The sequence below is a fragment of the Anomaloglossus baeobatrachus genome, chromosome 7, assembly GCF_048569485.1.
Source record: "Anomaloglossus baeobatrachus isolate aAnoBae1 chromosome 7, aAnoBae1.hap1, whole genome shotgun sequence".
NCBI lineage: Eukaryota > Metazoa > Chordata > Amphibia > Anura > Aromobatidae > Anomaloglossus > Anomaloglossus baeobatrachus.
Genome location: NC_134359.1, coordinates 59145568 through 59165899, shown reverse-complemented (window position 1 = coordinate 59165899; position 20332 = coordinate 59145568). Strand labels below are relative to the sequence as shown.

At 44.9% G+C, this 20332-nt stretch overlaps 1 protein-coding gene across 2 annotated transcripts in view; it reads right to left on the bottom strand.

Moving 5' to 3' along the window:
- Nucleotides 1-1144: 1144 nt before the first annotated feature.
- The window catches only part of ITGA6 (integrin subunit alpha 6), a 149533-nt gene continuing 130345 nt past the window's right edge, over nt 1145-20332 (bottom strand). The window contains exons 21-26 of one of the 2 annotated variants that reach the window (XM_075317329.1): nt 19482-19583; nt 15368-15478; nt 15151-15249; nt 11574-11699; nt 7986-8116; nt 4198-4286 (exon numbers count right to left, since the gene is read on the bottom strand). In XM_075317329.1, coding sequence (XP_075173444.1) covers nt 8009-8116; nt 11574-11699; nt 15151-15249; nt 15368-15478; nt 19482-19583 — 546 coding nt within the window. In that variant the 3' untranslated portion in view covers nt 4198-4286; nt 7986-8008. Of the gene's footprint in view, nt 4287-7985; nt 8117-11573; nt 11700-15150; nt 15250-15367; nt 15479-19481; nt 19584-20332 lie in introns of both variants that reach the window. The other variant, XM_075317330.1, reaches the window with a different exon arrangement.

Genomic DNA, 20332 nt, shown 5'->3' with positions numbered 1-20332 from the left:
TTATGGGTTGGTATGAAACTACAATACAGCCATGTTCACAAGAACTAGCTAGTTTCTCAGGAGAGGGAAATATGCTTGACATATGAGGCACAGATTGATCAAAATTATCTTATTGCCCTTAGCAACCAATCACAGAGCAGCTTTCATTTTAACAGAGCTCTTTTAAAAATAAAAGCTGCACTCTGATTGGTTGCTATGGTCCTCAGTCTTTGTGGTAAATGAGGCCTAGTATTTCTCACAGAAAATCTAAGCCCTGTATTAAAAAAATAAAATAAACAGTACTAGAGAACCTTTATGAATTTAGACCTAGTGTCCTAAAGACTTAGTAAACAGCAAAATGACGGCCATCTTTTTATATTTACACATTTCATTATTTACACACTCAGATCATACATTGTCAGGCTGCCAAAGAGTAATGAGATGCCTTTGGCAGGAGATTTCCTCGGCACAATGCAGAAAGATCTATTCACACCCTGGACACAACATAAAATGTAGTACTGCATAATAACACAAAATATAACGCTACAGAAAAATGCATTAGTATAGTGTTGACCATTAGTTACACCCAAAATAATTAAGAAAAAAAAACAAAACGCAGAAAATAAATCTTTGGCCTTTAAGTGTATTTATGACCTAAGCACAGTGGAGTCGGCCATTTTTATGGGCATATGGAATATCACTGATACAAAATGGCTGCCTTCATTGTTTACTCATGAAATGCTTAATTTACATTTTAAAGGCAAAAGGAAGCAATAAATACCTCACAGGTTACTATATACAAAATGGACGCCGAAGCGTTATCGCTAGGTCTAGAATCTGATTTACAAATGATACCGTGTGGATAGAGAGCCATATTGCACATGTTTTAGTTTTTACATTTTATCATTTTGCAGCCTTTAAAAAGGACCAGTCACTTGCTATAAAATATTCAATTATTTTAAACTGATGTTCTCAGTTTTTGTTACTCCACTTCTTCATCCCTTAGATATGGTTGGTCCTCTTCCTTCTTTACAAATCTAGTGTTTTTAGCCAACTGGGCGTGGTACTTAAAGGGAACCGGTCACAAGATTTGGTGACTATAAGCTGCGGACACCACCACTGAGCCCTTATATAGAGCATTCCATAATGCTTTATATAAGAGCCCAGGCCGCTCTATATAACATAAGAAACACTTTTATAATACTCACCTAAGGGGGCGTTCCAGTCCGATGGGTGTCGCTGCTCTCCGGTCCGGTGCCTCCTCTCTGCTGCGATCTCCGTCCTCCTTCTACCCAGCCCAGTGTGGATGACGTGTCTATGTCATCCACACAGGCCGAAATTGCAGTCCTGCACAGGCGCACTTTGATCTACCCTGTTGAAGGCAGATCAAAGTACTGTAATGGCGTGAGGAAAGGTTAATGACCGCCTGCGCAATAAAATACTTTGATCTACCCTGAGATGGGCAGATTAAAGTGCACCTGCGCAGGACCGTAATGCCGCCTAGGATGCGCCATGCACATGGGCCTCAGAAGGAGGACTGCGATTGCCGCAGACAGGCGGAGCCGGACCAGAGAGGAGGTGCCGCACCGGAGAGCAGCGACACCCATCGAACCGGACCACCCCTTAGGTGGGTATTTCAAAAGTGTTTTTTACGTGCTACACAGCGGCCTGGTCTCTTATATACAGTGTTATGGAATGCTGTATATAAGGGCTCAGAGGTGGTGGCCACAGCTTATAGTCGCCAAATCTGGTGACAGATTCCCTTTAAGAAGATCTGATGATCACGCCCAGTTGGAAAAAATGCTGGATTTGTATATTGGGAAATCTCAGGGGTGGAGAAGCCCAGATGCAAAAGAAAAACAACCCCAGATTCAGGAGAACAGTGTCATTTATACCTGATAAGAAAAAAAATGGCACTTATGCCAAGTGACAGGTCCTCTTTTAACCAGCAGGAATGTGTATTGAAAGCAGAAGCAAAGCTGCACCACATTATTTCACTATGGCTACGTTCACATCCCCCAAAAATGTATACGGTGCAGTCACTAGGTTCACATCTAAAATAATTATACACCAGGCGGCGACTATGTTTATATCTCAAACATATACCTTGGAGGTTAACTGCATTTTTCAGTACAGCTGACGCAATGATTTACCGGCCCAAAAAATGTTGTGATCTGTCATAATAATTAAAGTCTATGGGCACAGTGGATTTTGATGACGTAGATGTGGTGTGAACTAAGCCATTCAGCATTAAGCAGCAATTAATTACTAGGTTTTCCTTGCAATTAAAGGTTTAAAGGCACGATGTACCAATCCTGTTAGGCACTCAGATGCCTTCAAAAGCTATGTGCCATTGAAATGACTGTATAGTTTGCATAGGTAATAGACGTATCATATGGTATATGGCACAGATGCATGTGTTTTAAGGCAAACAGATCACAGATCTCAGAATTTGTAAGAAGGTTTTATAGCAGCTATAAAGCCTTCTTAACATTATTAATGTACTTAAATGTGTTGTCCACCTTTGGGGACATTTTTTTTTACTTAAATGCATGTATTTAGGCTAAAAATTAGTTTTGCTTTTGGGTTTTATTAAATACTAGCTGTACTACCCGGCTTCGCCCGGGTTAATAACTGCTGTTAACAAAATAGAATGTATTAACAAAAATGTATTCTGCACACAATGTTTTTGTCTGTCTCTTACCCTGTCTGTCTCTTTCCATGTCTGTTTGTTTCCCTGTGTCTGTCTCTGTCTCTTAGTCTGTCTCTTTACCTGTCTGTGTCTGTCTCTTAACCTGTCTCTCTCTTTCCCTGTCTGTTTCCCTGTGTCTGTCTCTGTCTCTGTCTGTGTCTGTCTCTTAACCTGTCTCTCTCTTTCCCTCTCTTTCCCTGTCTGTCTCTTTCCCTGTCAGTCTGTCTCTTTGTGTCTGTCTCTTACCCTGTCTATGCCTGTTTCTTACCCTGTCTGTGTCTGCCTCTTTCCCTGTCTGTGTCTGTCTCTTTCCCTGGCTGCATTTGACGTGCCAACATTCCATTTAAGGGCGTGGCTGCGCATTCTTCTGAAGTTCTGGCTGCACTGTGGCTCCCAGCTCCATTCGCTTTAATGGAGGCAGGTTTTTTGGTGAATAACTGTAAAGCGCGGGGTTAAAATTTCCCCTCAAAACATAGCCTATGACGCTCTCGGGGTCCAGAAGTGTGAGCGAGCAAAATTTTGTGGCTGTAGCTGCGACAGTGCAGATGCCAATCCTGGACATACATACACACACACATACATACACACACACACATACATACACACATTCAGCTTTATATATTAGATTTTATTCTGTTTGGATCTACAGGTTTCTTCAGATTCAACTTTGATGTGGTCTGTAGTCACAAGTCAGTTGAGTGGAGCTCAGAAAAAGAAAAAGAGTACAGACTTCTCGTTAGATAGTCATAGAGCGATCACTGACAGATTCTCAGTTAACTCATGTTTCAGCCGGCAATAGACAGGGCGTCTCAAGAGACTATAGGATGCAATCAATGCAAAATTGTTAATAAAACCCAACTGCAAAATTGATTATTAGCCTCAAATACATGCAATTAAATTGAATCTTGCCCCCAAAGGTGGACAAGTAATTCATTTTCAGACTCCTCATTATTGCATTATAACATCAGATCAGCATTAAATAAAACATAAAACCCCTTCTTTCCAATACTTTGTACATTTGTAGAAATGGAATCTACCAGGTAATGACTATCTTTTCCAATTAGATGACTTACCAAAGGCAACTCCCTTTTTTTGTGTAATAAACATGATGCCTGGCAGTCAGACTTTCCCTGCAATGGTGAGTACAGGGAAAATGTAGTATTGCATGGTGCCCATTCAAATAATGTCATATGTGAAAGGGTCAGGTCCACCAGAAGAGCTCTGGCTTATAAAAGGGGGTTGTTGTAATGGGATGACACCTTTTTATATTTTGCTTGCAGCCCACATTTCATAAAATCATATAATTCACAGAGCAAGTCATATTTGGAAATAATATCCAGACAGCAACAAAGCCTATCATTTGGCACATACCCAATCCAATCAATGTGGTGCCACCCGCCTACTAAAGGAATCCATATTTTAAAAAAACATACAAAAAAACCCCATAACATTTCTAGGAATAGCTCTCGTTTTCATTCCAATTGGTGACCCATTGCTTTTTCTCACTGCTCTGTTTTAATTTTCCTTCTTTGAATTGGCGTTCTTCTTTAGGGATTCGTATAGCGTGGTATCGTGGGACACTATCGTCGTACCTGGAACGTTTAAAAAATCCACACTGGAAAAGACAGACAAGATTTGGATCATTAGGGGGAAACTTAAGAGTGGTTTATTCAGGTTTACTATGAACTGCGCACAATTTGGAGAAAAAACGTGAAAAGTAGATTACCAAGCGCAAAGAGCTGTTAGGGAAAGTCAGCAATGAAGCGAAATGAGAAAAGTTTTTGGATATGAGTTCATGTTATTAAGTGTTCAAAAAACAAAAAGGAGCTGCCATAATAAAGTGTCAATAGCCAACAAATAATATAATTGTTTAAAAATCTATATGGTAATGACTATACTTTCTTGACTGCTCTACTGCAGAGGCTTTCTTCATCGTCTCAGCAGAATCCCCCACAAAAAAAAACCCCTTTTTTCCCAACCGCTAATAAGAACACAACACCCTTTTTTGGATAAATTGGCCAAATCGGCCCGGTTTATTAACAAACATTATAACATTATAACCATAAATAACCATTTTACCAATGCAAGGGCGGTTCTTGGAGCCCCAAAACCTGGTGGACACCAAATATTGTTACCAAACCATCCGGCATATTTTGCCCCCAGCCGCGACCACAAGCTCGGGGGCACCACCTTTGCCGGAAAACCGTGTCCCTAACCGACTCTCAGGGGACCCCACCCCTGGAGAGCCCCCCAAAGTCCGCCAGGCAATTACCATACCAGAATAAACAAAGGGGGGTGGTCCCCCATCTATCCGATGTACCACCCCCCAACCCGAATTTCCACCAACTCCAAGAACCCCCCTCGCCACCGCTCGCCGAAATGACCCGAACACCCAATAGAAAATTAAATGAACCTCGACTCCACCGTCTTCCCCGACAAAGATTACATATATATATATGTGTATAGGGCGGGACCTTCTCTAACGGTACCTCGCGCCGAAGTAGTGCCCCCCCTTTCTCCCTGGACATATATACAGCCCCCACCCTGTCCCCTCCCCTGGCCCTATAAATCCACCCCCCTAAACTCTTGACCCCGCAGAAAGCCCGCTCTTTCTATAAAATCATTAACCCCTTGCTGCCCTGCAAAGGTGAGTCATGGGTCACTACGCCCATGGCTCTGCCCTGGCTCCGTTCAGCCTATTTGTACATTGTTTCTTTAGTGCACAACTCCAGCAGGGTGTTTTTAATCTAAGGTCACTGCCCCTAGTAATATACTCACCTCCCCCACCCCCTCACTCTCTGGCATTTTCACCTTCTATCGCCACCGCTTCGGTCCAGCGGTGGTATCTTGTGATGGCAACTTCTGACTTGTAAGGCTATGTGCGCACTTTGCGTTTTTTTCATGCATTTCCGCAGCGTTTTGAACTGCAGCATTTTAATGCCAAAATGCATGCATTTTGATTTTCAAGCAAAGTCTATGGGAAATTGGGATTTCTTGTGCGCACAATGCTGTTAAAAACGCAGTGTTTCAGTTGCAGAACATTTGGCAAAAACTCAGCGTTTAAAGAAGCAACATGTCAATTGTTTTTGCCATTATGGCAGCGTTTTGCTAACATTAGTCAATGGGAACTTTCAAAACGCAACCTAAATCAAAATCCCATCGTTTTACATGCTTTTTTGATGCAGAAAACATGCTTTTTTGACTTTATAATAAGGGCATGATATGTCCCTTTACACACACACAGTCCGACAATTAAATTAATGAAAATCCATAATTTAACGTTATTTTATGCATAAATATTTAAACACAGTTATAATTTTAATAAAATTAGCTATTTTGTGTATGATTTTACTCGTGATATTTATCATTTTTTTCCATTTTTTTCAGTGTTTGAATGTTTAAACTTTATTTAGTAGTGTATTTGTATTGAAAACGCATCTGACTTTAAGCAATGAAAAAGCAGGTAAATCGCAGTAAAAACGCGGCTAAAACGCGGCAAAATGCAAGCGTATTCATAGCGTTTTTGTGGTCAAAATCAAATTTGACAAGGACAATCTCTGCCAGAGGATGCGTTTAGAACTGCAAGTAACTCAACGCAAAGTGCGCACATAGTCTTAGAAATTACGTTGAAAGCGATCACTACAAATCTATGAGAGGCAGAACAAATCTCTCATAGACTTGTATTTAGTGTCAGAGGGTTTGTAGAAGGCTGGAGTCACATGATCATATGGCATCCAATGTGAGAGCATTGGATGCGATATGCTAATGACCCTCGGCTCCGGCTGTGCTGCCAGCGTGAGCCGAGTGTCATGCAACTGTGATCCGATCCAGAGATCGGATCACAGCTGCGGAGGAGAGGGAGGGACTAATCTCCCCATCTCCTCCATTGTCAGTTGATGCGATTATTGCACTGCACTCGGATGTCATCCGAGTACAGTCCAATGTTTCACTCGCATCCATAGACTCGTATGGGAGTGACACCTCTCTCGTACACAATCGCAGCATGCTGTGATTTTTTCCTCAGTCATGTTAGGGCTGAGGAAATACTGACAGATGTGAGCTGCAGCTTTGTCTTACATGGGGCCGAGTGCAATGAGAGATTTTCTCACATTGCACTCGAGCGAGTCACACGCAAGTGTGAGCGTACCCTAAAGCCCCCATCACACATAGCGAGATCGCTAGCAAGATCGCTGAAACGTCACAGGTTTTGTGACATATCAGCGACCTTGCCAGCGATATCGCTGTGTGTGACAAGCAGCAGCGAGCGGGCCCCTGCTGCGAGGTCACTGATCATGACACAACGATCAGGACCATTTTTTGCTCGTTGGTCTCCCGCTGTGCAGCACGTATCGGCGGGAGACCAACGAGCGCCAGTTCTGAGTGTGCAGGGAGCCGTCGTTACACGGGTTGCTGGTGGCTGATGGCTGGTCGCTGTGGACATTTGCCTGATTGACAGCTCAACAGCGACCATGTAGCGACGTTCCAGCAATCCCTGCCAGGTTGGATCGCTGGTGGGATTGCTGGTACGTCGCTATGTGTAAAGGGATCCTAAGACCCAGAGCAGGGAACTTAGATTAAAAGTACCACTACAGAGGTAAAAAAAACATCTGCCTGAAAGTCCGAAATATCGGGTAACCAAGGAAAGGGCTTCTTGGTTACCCGATGTTTACCGTGGTTACAGCTTACTGCAGGCTGCCAGACGCCGGCTCCCTGCTCGCTTCAGTTCGTCGCTCTCTCGCTGTCACACACAGCGATGTGTGCTTCACAGCGGGAGAGCAACGTCCAAAAAATGAAGCAGGACATTCAGCAACGAGCGGCGACCTCACAGCAGGGACCAGGTCATTGCTGGATGTCACACACAGCAACAGCGACGGGACGTCGCTGCTACGTCACAGAAAATGGTGACTTAGCAGCGACGTCGTTGTCGTCGTCGCTATGTGTGACACCACCCTTAACACATTTGTTAAAATAAAGAAAAAACGGACAATCCCTTTAAATTGTTAAAGTACCATCCATTTTTACAGAACTACCGTATGTACATTCTGGGGAAAAAAGATTATGAAATCTAGTCAACAGCGACTTGACAGATAAAGAACAGTACATAGTAATTTTTTAAGTACTTTTTCCATGCATATACATTTTATACATATATGTGCTTTAAGGATTATGCTGCCAGAGCAGACAAAGCAAGAAGAAGGATAGTCAATTCAATGATTAATGAGAGTTATCGGCAGCAGAAGCGATGTGTTATGCTGTAAGGAAATGCTGCAGCCAATCCAACACCCAGAAAGCAGTGATTTAAATAGTGAATTACCAATCACAGAGCGCTGATCAATACTACGCGTCAGAAGTCAGCCTCTCTTTATCAGATGGCTGAGTATGGATTTCAGCCTTGTGATAAGTGGCATCAAATTCATCTTGTTTACTTCTCTTGAAAAAGCCACACTACAAAGAATGAAGGTTACATATTGGATGATTGGTGATGATTGCAAAAAGCAATTGGAAATGCAAATAAAAAAAAATAAATCAGTAAGGCATGTCATGGAGAAGCAATGGTCAGTGGTGAGGGCCTGCTGCATCGACGGCCCATGTCAGCGTCTCCCGGTGGAGAAGAGAGGATAGTTCTGAATCATTCAATCTCCGAGATGTGCAGGAATAAGGTAATCTATAGTATCAAATAGGGTCTTACCTCCTCACCCATACCAATGTGACCTACTAATATATTTTCCAAAGTATAGGGGGCTTTACACGCTACGATATCGTTAATGTTTTATCGTCGGGGTCACGCCGTTAGTGACGCACATCCGGCGTCATTAACAATATCGCAGTGTGTGACACTTTTGTGCGACCTTAAACGATCGCTAAAGCAACCAGAATCGTTAGCCGTGGAGAGGTCGTCCTAAAACCAAAAATCGTTTAACGCTCATTCACGATGTTGTTCCTCGTTCCCGCGGCAGCACACATCGCTATGTGTGACAGGAACGACGAACATCTCCTTACTTCCTCCACCGGCAATGCGGAATGAAAGAGGTGGGCGGGATTTTACGTCCCGCTCATCTCCGCCCCTCCGCTTCTATTGGACGCCTCGTGTGTGACGTCGCTGGGACGCCACACAACCCGCCCCCTTAAAAAGGAGGCGGGTCGCCGGCCAGAGCTGCGTCGCAGAGCAGGTAAGTCTCTGTGACGGGGGTGCTCAATTTTGTGCGCGACGGGCAGCGATATGCCTGTGTCGCACAAAAGATGGGGGCGGATACGCACACTAGCGATATCGGCAATGATATCGTAGCGTGTAAAGCCCGCTTAAGGCATACATTAGTGTCAAGAGCCATAGTGGCCAAATTATCTGTACATCCAGTTGTAATACAAATAGGATAGGGTAAAATACTCCATATTTTGTGCAATTTGCTAAAGCGGTATTCTAATTTCAAATGATATTCACAGAATTAAACACAAATGTCTGATAGGTGCAGATGTCTATCCTCCACCTTTGAGACTTGGAATCATCTCAAGAATGGGATTTCCAAGTCTGCTATTTTGCACTTGCTGGTAATGAAAGGATTACTGCAAATGCACAGCTCTCTCCATTGACTTGTAGGAAAGGTATGTATAAAGGTACCTTCACACATAGCGAGATCGCTGCTGAGTCACAGATTCTGCGACGCAACTGCGACCTCGCCAGCGATCTCGCTACGTTTGACACATAGCAGCGACCAGGCCTCTGCTGTGAGATCGCTGTATCGTTGCTGCGTCATTGGGAAAATCTGACTGTTTGACATCTCACCAGCGACAACGTGGCGACTTACCAGCGATCCTTATTAGGTTGTCCCGTTGTCAGGATCGCTGGAAAGTCGTTAAATGTGACAAGGGCTTAAGGCTGCTTTCACACTGCATTCTGATCTCCGTTCAACGGTCCCATTGGAGCTTCCGTCCGAATCCCCCCTCAAAATGGGTTACGGACGCATGCGCCGATGGGGCCATTGACTATAATGGTGCACACAGAGTCACAGTGTGCTCTGTAGTGCACCATTTTCGGGCGTATACGCTTACTGGAGGCGGACACCCAGACGTAGTAGACTTTTCTGGGTGTCCACCTGCAGAAAATGTATACTCCAGAAAATGGTGCATGACAGAACAAACGGTGACTCTGTCTCCACCATTATTGTCAATGGCCCCATCGGCGCATGCGTCCATAACCCGTTTTAAGGGGGGATTCGGATGGAAGCCCCGACGGGATCACTGAACGGGCCATTAGCCGAGCAAGCTTCAGTCTCAGTATAAATATAACTTGTTTGCCTTTCTGATTTTTATCTGGTAGGTCTCCTTTAAAGTAGGCCTGTCAAGTCTAGCAGCTAGTTGTCACTTAAAGGGAATCTATCACCAGGTTTTTGTCCCCCCCCCATCCGAGAGCAGCATAATGTAGAGACATAGACCCTGATTCCAGCGATGTTGTCACTTATTGAGCTGTTTGCTGTCATTCTGATAAAATCAATGTTTTCTCTGCCTCAGATGTAGCAGTTACACAGAGCTCATGCATATGCTGGACTACCTGCAGCACACTAAGTAGTCCTGTAATGATAATCTCCTGCTGATTAAACAGTGATTTTATCAAAACTATACTAAGCAGGTCAGTAAGTGAAACACCGCTGGAATCAGGATCTCTGCCCCTACGTTACGCTGCTCTCAGATTAGGTGTCAAAAACCTGGTGGCAGATTCTATTTAAAGGATTATTCCCAAATAGTGAACTATCCCCTATTAATAAGAGCTCTGATAACTTACTGATTGCTGGGGTCTGACCTCTCGGAAAGGGGTAACGAGGCTCTGGACACTAATGATCTAGTGAACTGCAATTTAAGACAGGTAATCCCCCCACATCCCACTTTTCAACTATTTGGCCATGTGTCTTATCAACTTATCTCTAAGGCTAAGTTCACATTTCCGTTGTTTTGTATCAGTCACATGCGTCGCTTGACGCATGTGACTGATGTGCTATACAACGCTGTACAACGGATGACAAAGAACAGAATTCTTTGTCGGATTCCGTTGTGTGCGGGGGGCGGAGCACGAGGGGGCGGAGTTCGGGGTGGGGGGGCGAGCGGGGCCGTGGCACTGAGGACGTAAGTGCCGCAGGGACTGCAGGACAGGTGAGTGTGTGTGTGTGTGTGTGTGTGTGTGTGTGTGTGTGTGAGTGTGTGTATACACATGCTGAATGCGGGAGGGGGCGGAGCCGAGCGGGGGGCGGGGCCAGGCACCGAGGATGTCAGTGGCAGTGCTGCGGTCTGCATGGCTGGGGACAGGTGAGTGTATGTGTGAGTGAGTGTTCTGAGTGAGTGTGTGTGTTTGTGTGTACACACATGTGCGGAGTGCGGGAGGGGGCGAGCGGGGAAGTGTCGGCCTCCCTGCACACGTAACCAGACTAAATATCGGGTAACAGCAAAGCACCCAATGTTTACCTTGGTTACCCGATATTTAACTTGGTTACGGGCGTACACCGCTTAGCACTGGCTCCTTGCACCGTAACCAGGGTAAATATCGGGTAACCAACCAAAGCTGGTTACGTGTGCAGGGAGCCAGAGAGCATGCGCAGCGAAATCCGACGGATCGCGCTGCTCAAAAAACGTTACATGCTGCGTTCCTCCCACCCGGCGGTCAGTCGTTCCACGACTGATCAGTCGGGCGGAGGGTGCAACGCAGCATCATCAGTCACAATCCGCTGCTCATACAAGTCTATGGGAACAATGGAATCCGCTAAACTGATTCCGTTGTTTACAAGAGCAGCGGATTGTGACTGATATATTTTAGCGGAAATGTGAACTTAGCCTAAGGTGGCGGTGACCCTCACATAATGAAGCAACAACTTAGGTACAATAGGTAAATATTAGGAATTCCTATGAACATGCTCACCTTCCATAATATAAACACTAAGAGCGCGAGCATTAAGATTCCTGCCAGTATAGCAACCAGCACAATCCACCATGGTACTCCGGTATATTGAGTCGGCGTCTTCTCTGGGAAAACTGTAACACGCACCTGTATGTAGATAAATATGGTAAGCAGTTAGTAATATTGCATGAATTTCCCATTCACACATTATTAGTTCAGTCCTCACTTGTGCCACTTCATTTACTTTCAATCAGTCACATGGGCAATTATTCGAGTGTCGGGAGCCATGCAAGAGCGCAGCATCATTCAGTCCTCTCCTCACTGCAATCATGTAGTGAGAAAGAAAAGGAGGCTCAGGACCCTCTTTTTTAGTGATCATTGGGGTGCCAATCATTTATGCCATGGATCAGACTTGAAAGTCATGCAGTTCCCGCACATCGTACAGTAAAACATTTATCTTCCATGGCTGATCCTGCAAAATACTTCTCCTCCAGAGGGAAGAAACCTGTCTATAGCTGACCAATAAGTACCAACCTTGTAAGACATTTCCCAACGCATTAGGCTGGGGCCACAAGAGCGCATGGCATCCGTTGCGAGTGCTTCGGATGCAATAGCTAGCTCCCGGTGTGCTGCCAGTGTGAGCCGTTCCTGCAATCGGATCACAGCCGTGGAGGAGAGAGAGGGATTAATCTCTCCATCTCCTCCATGGCCAGCTGATGCGATTATCGCACTGCACTCTGGTGTCATCCAAGTGCAGAGCGATGTTTCACTCGTACCCACAGACTTGTAGGGGTGCGAGTGAATACGGATCGGGTTCCACCAGCAGCATGCTGTGACTGTTTTCTCAGTCCGATTAGGGCTGAGAAAATAATCGCAGATGGGAGCGACCCCATAGAGTAACATGGGTCCAGGTGGACTGCGATTTTTTTTTATCGTAGCCCTAAAGCGGGCTTTACACGCTGCGACATCACTAGCGATGTCGCGAGCGATAGCACCCGCCCATGTCGGTGGCGTGTCACGGGGTGATCGCTGCCGTAGCGAACAATATCGCTACGGCAGCGTCACACGCAATTACTTGTCCACCGACGTCGCTGTGGCCGCCGAACAATCTCTCCTTTAAGGGGGAGGTCCGTGCGGCATCACAGCGGCGTCACTAAGCGGCCGCCCAATAGAAGCGGAGGGGCGGAGATGAGCGGCCGGAACATCCCGCTCACCTCCTTCCTTCCTCATTGCCGGCAGCCGCAGGTACGATGTTGTTCCTCATTCCTGCGGTGTCACACATAGTGATGTGTGCTGCCTCAGGAACGACAAAGAACCTGCGTTCCAAATGAGGAACGATTTTTTGAAAATGAACGACGTGTACACGACGAACGATTTGACACCTTTTTGCAATCGTTACTGATCGCAAAAAGGTGTCACACACACAACGACATCGATAACGAGGCCGGATGTGCGTCACCAACACCGTGACCCCGACGATATCTCGTTAGCGATATCGTTGTGTGTAAATGGGCCTTTAGAGTGAATCTCAGGGCAGATTTCACAATACAAGTTGCATACGTACGTTATTAAACAGATCCCTTAGACCTTTTGAGGTTGTTCTCTGAAAATTTGTCAGAATGGCTGTTTCGTACTGTTAGAAACTTTTCCTGCTCAACATTAAAATTAGTAGTTTGTGATTCCAGCAGCACTCATAAAATGCTAAACTTAATATGGGGATCATACAGTAATTTTGAAATAGATTTTTACAGAAGTACACCAGCCTCATCAGGTCTTAGAGATCTATTTAATATTGGGCAACACGGTGGTTCAGTGGTTGACACGCGTTTGCTTGGGTTTCCTCCGGCCTTTCCGTTTTCCTTCCACACTCCAAAGACAAAATGATAGGGTATTTAGCTTGTGAGGGCCAGGGAGGATTGGTAGGCCCAGGAGGTGGATCCACTGGACCGAGCACCCCACCTGGAGGGCAGGGTACACGGTAGCTGGAGCACTAACGTGGCAGGAACGGGTGCAGGTATCAGGAAGCAAAGAAAGGACCAGGTCACTAAGGTCACAGCGTACTTTAAGGCAGTAATAGGAAACAGGAACAAAGACCTGAGCACTTAGCTCACAAGGCATAGAAACACAAACGATGATCAGGCCCTGCCCACATGGAGAGGCCAGTCTTATATACCCAGCACAGCCCCAGGTCATTTCCTGTTGCAGAAGTGCTGGGGCTATAAGACCAGGTGAGTGGGCGCGGCCCGGTCCTATACAGAACATTAGTCAGAATCAGACTCCTGAGACCAGGAACAGGACTAAGGGGAGCATGAGCGGGAATGGCAGGCGTGACCAGTGGACGCATGGACTGGACCAGTGAGGAAGGAGCGGTGGTACGCTGGCGAGGCTGGATCAGTGGGTACAGAGCGGTGGCGTGACACAGGTGTGACTGGCTCAGTGGTTACGGAGCGGTGCCTGGATGGTGAGACCGGCTTAGTAGGTAAGGAGCGCTGCTGGGACACCGGGAGCGTGACAGAGCTCCAATGGGGACAGTGATGATGAAGTATGTAAAGCGGTATGGAATTAATGGCGCTATATAAGTGAATACAATCTAATATATAAAGCTGAGTGTATGTGTGTATGTATGTATGTATGTATGTGTGCATGTATGTCCGCTAAAGGAATCCGTGGATTAGAGAGAGAGAGAGAGACAGAGACAGACTGGGCAAGAGACAGACTGGGCAAGAGACAGACTGGGCAAGAGACAGACTGGGCAAGAGACAGACGGGGCAAGAGACAGACGGGGCAAGAGACAGACGGGGCAAGAGACAGACGGGGCAAGAGACAGACAGACAGGGAATGAGACAGGCAGGAAAAGATACAGACAAAGAGATGGACAAAGACAGACAGTGAAAGAGACAGGAAAAGAGACAGGGAGACAGACCTGGGAAAGAGACAGATGGGGAAAGAAACAGAGATAGAGACAGACAACGAAAGAAAGCGACAGACAGACAGAGAGGCAGACGGGGAAAGAGACAGACGGGGAAAGAGACAGACGGGGAAAGAGACAGACGGGGAAAAAGACAGACGGGGAAAAAGACAGACGGGGAAAAAGACAGACGGGGAAAGAGACAGACGGGGAAAGAGACAGACGGGGAAAGAGACAGACGGGGAAAGAGACAGACGGGGAAAGAGACAGACGGGGAAAGAGACAGACGGGGAAAGAGACAGCGGGGGAAAGAGACAGACGGGGAAAGAGACAGACGGGGAAAGAGAGAGACATAGACAGACACACACAGAGACACAGAGATAGAGACAGATGATACAAAGACAGACAGAGACATAGACACTGACAGACAAGGAAAGAGACAGACAGAGAGACAGAGACACACAGACAGAGACTGGGAGAGAAACAGAGACAGTTACGATCCCAGGCAACGCCGGGTGCTACAGCTAGTAAATAATAACGTGGAATCCGGTGATAGATCTGCTTTAGAAGATTGCCTACTAGCACCCTGCCTCCATACCTTCTAATGGATAAGAGTCCATAGGCAGATGTACGAGATGCTAATATATATATATATATTTACTGCTATAAGCTATGATCTGCCTGTTTTACCTGATAACCTTCGTTTGTCCATTTAATGTTATCGGCAGTTGTATCAAGAGTGATCGAGGCTTTCACAATGATGTCCAGATAGCTCATTTTTGAATATTCCTGTTAACAAAAGTTAATAAACAAATAAATAAATAAATAAATTAAATTAGAAAATGAAAACGTAAAATTCCAGAAGTCTAGAGACATGGGTCACAGAAGTACATTGCAGCAATACTACCTCAATGAATGTGCTGTTCCATAACCTGGAGCGAATGGTAATGACAGCATTACTATCCAGACCTTGAAGAGGGCATCTTATTGTCACACATTTTGCATGACTGTTACAATCCTGAAATCAATGAGAGAAGAATTAAGAATAATTCATGTATTTAATATATACTTTAAGTATTTTTTTCCAGCAAAAAAAAAAAAAAGGATTCTGCCAGAAGTTGCATCTGAGTTAATACGAAAATTGGAAACACAATGCAAACAATGTATTTTGTATGACTTTTTCACTCTTTTGGTGAGAGCTTTTTTTCAAAATACTGCACGCTCTAGGGGTGATTTTTTTTTTTCACACATCTTCCCATAGGCGTTTTCGTAAGATAAAAAAAATTGCATGTAAAAAATTACACAAATAAAAAAAAAAAAAATTAAAATTAGGAAAATTTTTGAAAGGTAGGAAATACCGTAGTAAAAAAATCTGTGAGGCAAGCTGTAAAAATCTGTATCACAGTAAATTGATCTGCAGACTTTATAGTTACTGGATCCTGCTTATGTCTAAGGTCAAGTAGGTGAAACAGTGGTAAAAAGTACTCTCTCACCAAATTAGTAGTCGTATCAGCCATCTATGGATTGCACACAGACCTAGAATGTGCTTTTACCCACTACTCCAACTCTTTAATTTCAAATATTTAGACATATTATATAAATAGATAGATTCACTGAGATTTTAGCATCAGTACTAAATCAATAGGGTGACTCTTGGTCAGTGTTCACACACTGCGACCGCAGAACATTTTTTTTTGCCTCAGTTATTTTAAAACATAACAATGTTGCTATTTTACCATGATCACAGGAAAAAAACCTATACTGCAGCCATAATGTGTGGATGCACCCCAAGGGAAAAGGTGTGAACGCAGCTTTAGAGTCACAGCAGTTAGAAGCCTAACAATACACTGTGTGCAGAATTATTAGGCAAATGAGTATTTTGATCCCATGATACTTTTTATACATGTTGTCCTACTCCAAGCTGTATAGGCTGAGAGCCAACTACCAATTAAGTAAATCAGGTGATGTGCATCTCTGTAATGAGGAGGGGTACGGTGTAATGACATCAACACCCTATATAAGGGGTGCATACTTATTAGGCAACTTCCTTTCCTTTGGCATAATGGGTCAGAAGAGAGATTTGACGGGCTCTGAAAAGTCCAAAATTGTGAGATGTCTTGTAGAGGGATGCAGCAGTCTTGAAATTGCCAAACTTTTCAAGCGTGATCACCAAACAATCAAGCATTTCATGGCAAATAGCCAACAGGGTCGCAAGAAGTGTGTTGGGCAAAAAAGGCACAAAATGACTGCCCATGAATTGAGGAAAATCAAGCGTGAAGCTGCTAAGATGCCATTTGCCAATAGTTTGGCCATATTTCAGAGCTGCAACGTTACTGGAGTATCGAAAAGCACAAGGTGTGCCATACTCCGGGACAGGCCAAGGTAAGGAAGGCTGAAAAACCACCACCTTTGAACAAGAAACATAAGATAAAACGTCAAGACTGGGCCAAGAAATATCTTAAGACTGATTTTTCAAAGGTTTTATGGACTGATGAAATGAGTGACTCTTGATGGGCCAAATGGATGGGCCAGAGGCTGGATCAGTAAAGGGTAGAGAGCTGTACTCCGACTCAGACGCCAGCAAGGTGGAGGTGGGGTACTGGTATGGGCTGGTATCATCAAAGATGAACTTGTGGGACCTTTTCGGACAATGCTCCATCACATGCATCCAACTACTCCACAGCGTGGCTAGCCAGTAAAGGTCTAAAAGATGAAAAAATAATGACATGGCACCCCTTGTTCACCTGATCTGAACCCCATAGAGAACCTGTGGTCCCTCATAAAATGTGAGATCTACAGGGAGGAAAAACAGTACACCTCTCGGAACAGTGTCTGGAGGCTGTGGTGGCTGCTGCACGCAATGTTGATCGTAAACAGATCAAGCAATGACAGAATCTATGGATGGTCGGCTGCTGAGTGTCATCATAAAGAAAGGTGGCTATATTGGTCACTAATTTTTTTGGGTTTTGTTTTTGCATGTCAGAAATGTTTATTTCTAAATTTTGTGCAGTTATATTGGTTTACCTGGTGAAAATAAACAAGTGAGATGGGAATATATTTGGTTTTTATTAAGTTGCCTAATATTTCTGCACGGTAATAGTTACCTGCACAAACAGAAATCCTCCTAAGAGAGACAAATCTAAAAAAAAAATACTCCAACTTCCAAAAATATTAAGCTTTGATATTTATGAGTCTTTTGGGTTGATTCAGAACATAGTTCTTGATCAATAATAAAAAAAAATCCTCTAAAATACAACTTGCCTAATAATTCTGCACACAGTGTATAAGGCCAAGTTCAAACAAGTGTATGTGAAGTCATTCATTTTTCAACTGTACGGTATTCCTTATGTCAGTTTTTTACGTCTGTGTGACATTTTATACATCAACAATTACAAAATAAGAGACCAAATCCAGTTTTCCTATGCTGATAATTGCAATGGATGCATAAATAAAACATCCATGGTATCTATATGACTTCCATTTTAATTTGAGTTTAATAGGCGAAACTGATCCAATAAAACAGATTAGAGTAGTGTATGCTGCTATTTTTTAAGGGTGGATCATCAGTCCAAGTATATGTTCATATGAACTTCATCATTTTATTACATTGGTGCTTGTGCTGTCTGTTTGCTATTCATTTTGCATATGGACAGCACATGATTTTTTAGGATCGTCCAAACAAGCCCTAACACTGAAAATATGTCACATATACAGACTATACAGACTAAGGGGTACTTTGCACGCTGCGACATCGCACGCCGATGCTGCGATGCCGAGCGCGATAGTCCCCGCCCCCGTCGCAGCTGCGATATCCTTGTGATAACTGCCGTAGCGAACATTATCGCTACGGCAGCTTCACATGGACTCACCTGTCCTGCGACGTCGCTCTGGCCGGCGACCCGCCTCCTTATTAAGGGGGCGGGTCGTGCGGCGTCACTGAGACGTCACACGGCAGGCGGCCAATAGGAGCGGAGGGGCGGAGATGAACGGGATGTAAACATCCCGCCCACCTCCTTCCTTCCGCATATCCTACGGAAGCCGCGGTGACGCCGGTAGGAGATGTTCCTCGCTTCTGCGACTTCACACACAGCGATGTGTGCTGCCGCAGTAGTGAGGAACAACATCGGACCGTCGCATCAGCGTAATTATGGATTACGCCGACGCTGCACCGATGATACGATTACGACGCTTTTGCGCTCGTTAATCGTATCATCAAACCTTTACACACTACGATGTCGCATGCGATGCCGGAAGTACGTCATTTTCAATTTGACCCCACCAACATCGCACCTGCGATGTCGTAGTGTGCAAAGCCCGCCTAAGGCCCCCTTCACACGTCATGGAAAAGCACTGATGTTCTTCACTGACGTGTAAAACCCGCACAAGTCCCTCCGTGTTCCGTGACTCACGGCACACGTGGGTTGTCCATGTGCAATCCGTGATCCGTGATTGTAAATGGACATTACTCACCTGCCTTCGCTTCTGCTGTCCATGGTGCTGAACTCCTCGGCTCTGCAGCATCCGCCCATCGCTCTCTGCAGCTACTTCCGGGTCGGCTATTCCTGCTTTCATGAATATTCATGAGCCGGGCAGTAGCTGCAGAGAGCGGAGGCTGCACAGCGATTCGCTGGAAAGGTTAGTTGAAAATGTTTAAAATTTAATATGTCAGTGTTTTTCTGGTACGTGTTTCATGAATCACACATGGATCACACCATAGTGTGGTCCGTGGGTCATCAGTGATGCCAGAAAAAAACGAACTTGTCTCCGTGCAGAATCACGGACACGGGTATACGCTGCACGGAGACACGTTCAGTGAAAAATCACTGATGTGTGAGCAGACCCATTGATTATAATGTGTCTGCGTATGTCAGTGATTCTGGTACGTATAAAAACTAGCACATACATACCAGAATCACTGATGTGTGAAGGGGGTCTAAACTAAAGGTAGAAAAGACATTTAACACAAAGCTTAACAAAATATATACGGTACATACAAAAGTCCAGAGTACAGTAGCTCTTACCAGTGTCATGTACTTCCTATTTGAGAAAAATGAATAGGATTTGCCATCCGGATCAGATTGTCTTTCCCCTATTTCCCGTCTGTTTCGACTTTTACCGGATTCCTGCCAGAGAGAAAATTGCATAAACTTCCAGAACGTCACAAAACAAAAGGAAAGGGTTCAGCGTTTCTGTAATACTGAACACTCTGTATAGCAAAGTAGTACGGGGTAAAACTTCTGAGGTTTCACATATAGCCCATAACCATTTTTATAGACTAATGCCAATAGAGACATTTGGCACAATAGACTGGGACAAAGACTATGTTTGCTGCCTGAGCTAAAGATTCACAGTGACCTGTTATTTTGTTGGTAACTTGTGTGCACTAATTATTGGGGAGTATAGAGGGTCACGCCGTGCCAAGTACTCAGGAGGGATCGAAGATCAGAAGATCTTAAGGCCACTTTACACACAGCGACATTGCTAGCGATGTTGCTGCCAATCGCACCCGCCCCCGTCGTTTGTGCGTCACGGGCAAATCACTGCCCGTGGCGCACAATATCGCTATTAGGAGTCACACATACTTACCTTCCTAGCAACGTCGCTGTGGCCGGCATACAATCTCTTCATTAAGGGGGAGGTTTGTGCGGCGTCACAGCGACGTCACACAGCGGGCGACCAATAGAAGCGGAGGGGCGGAGAGCAGCCGAATTAACGACACGGCCACCTCGTTGCCGGAGGACGCAGGAACGCTGTTGTTAGTCGTTCCTGGGGTGTCACACGTAGCGATGTGTGCTGCTTCACCAACGACGAACAACCTGCGTCCAAAATCAACAACGATATTTGGGAAAGGAACGATGTGTCAACGATCAAC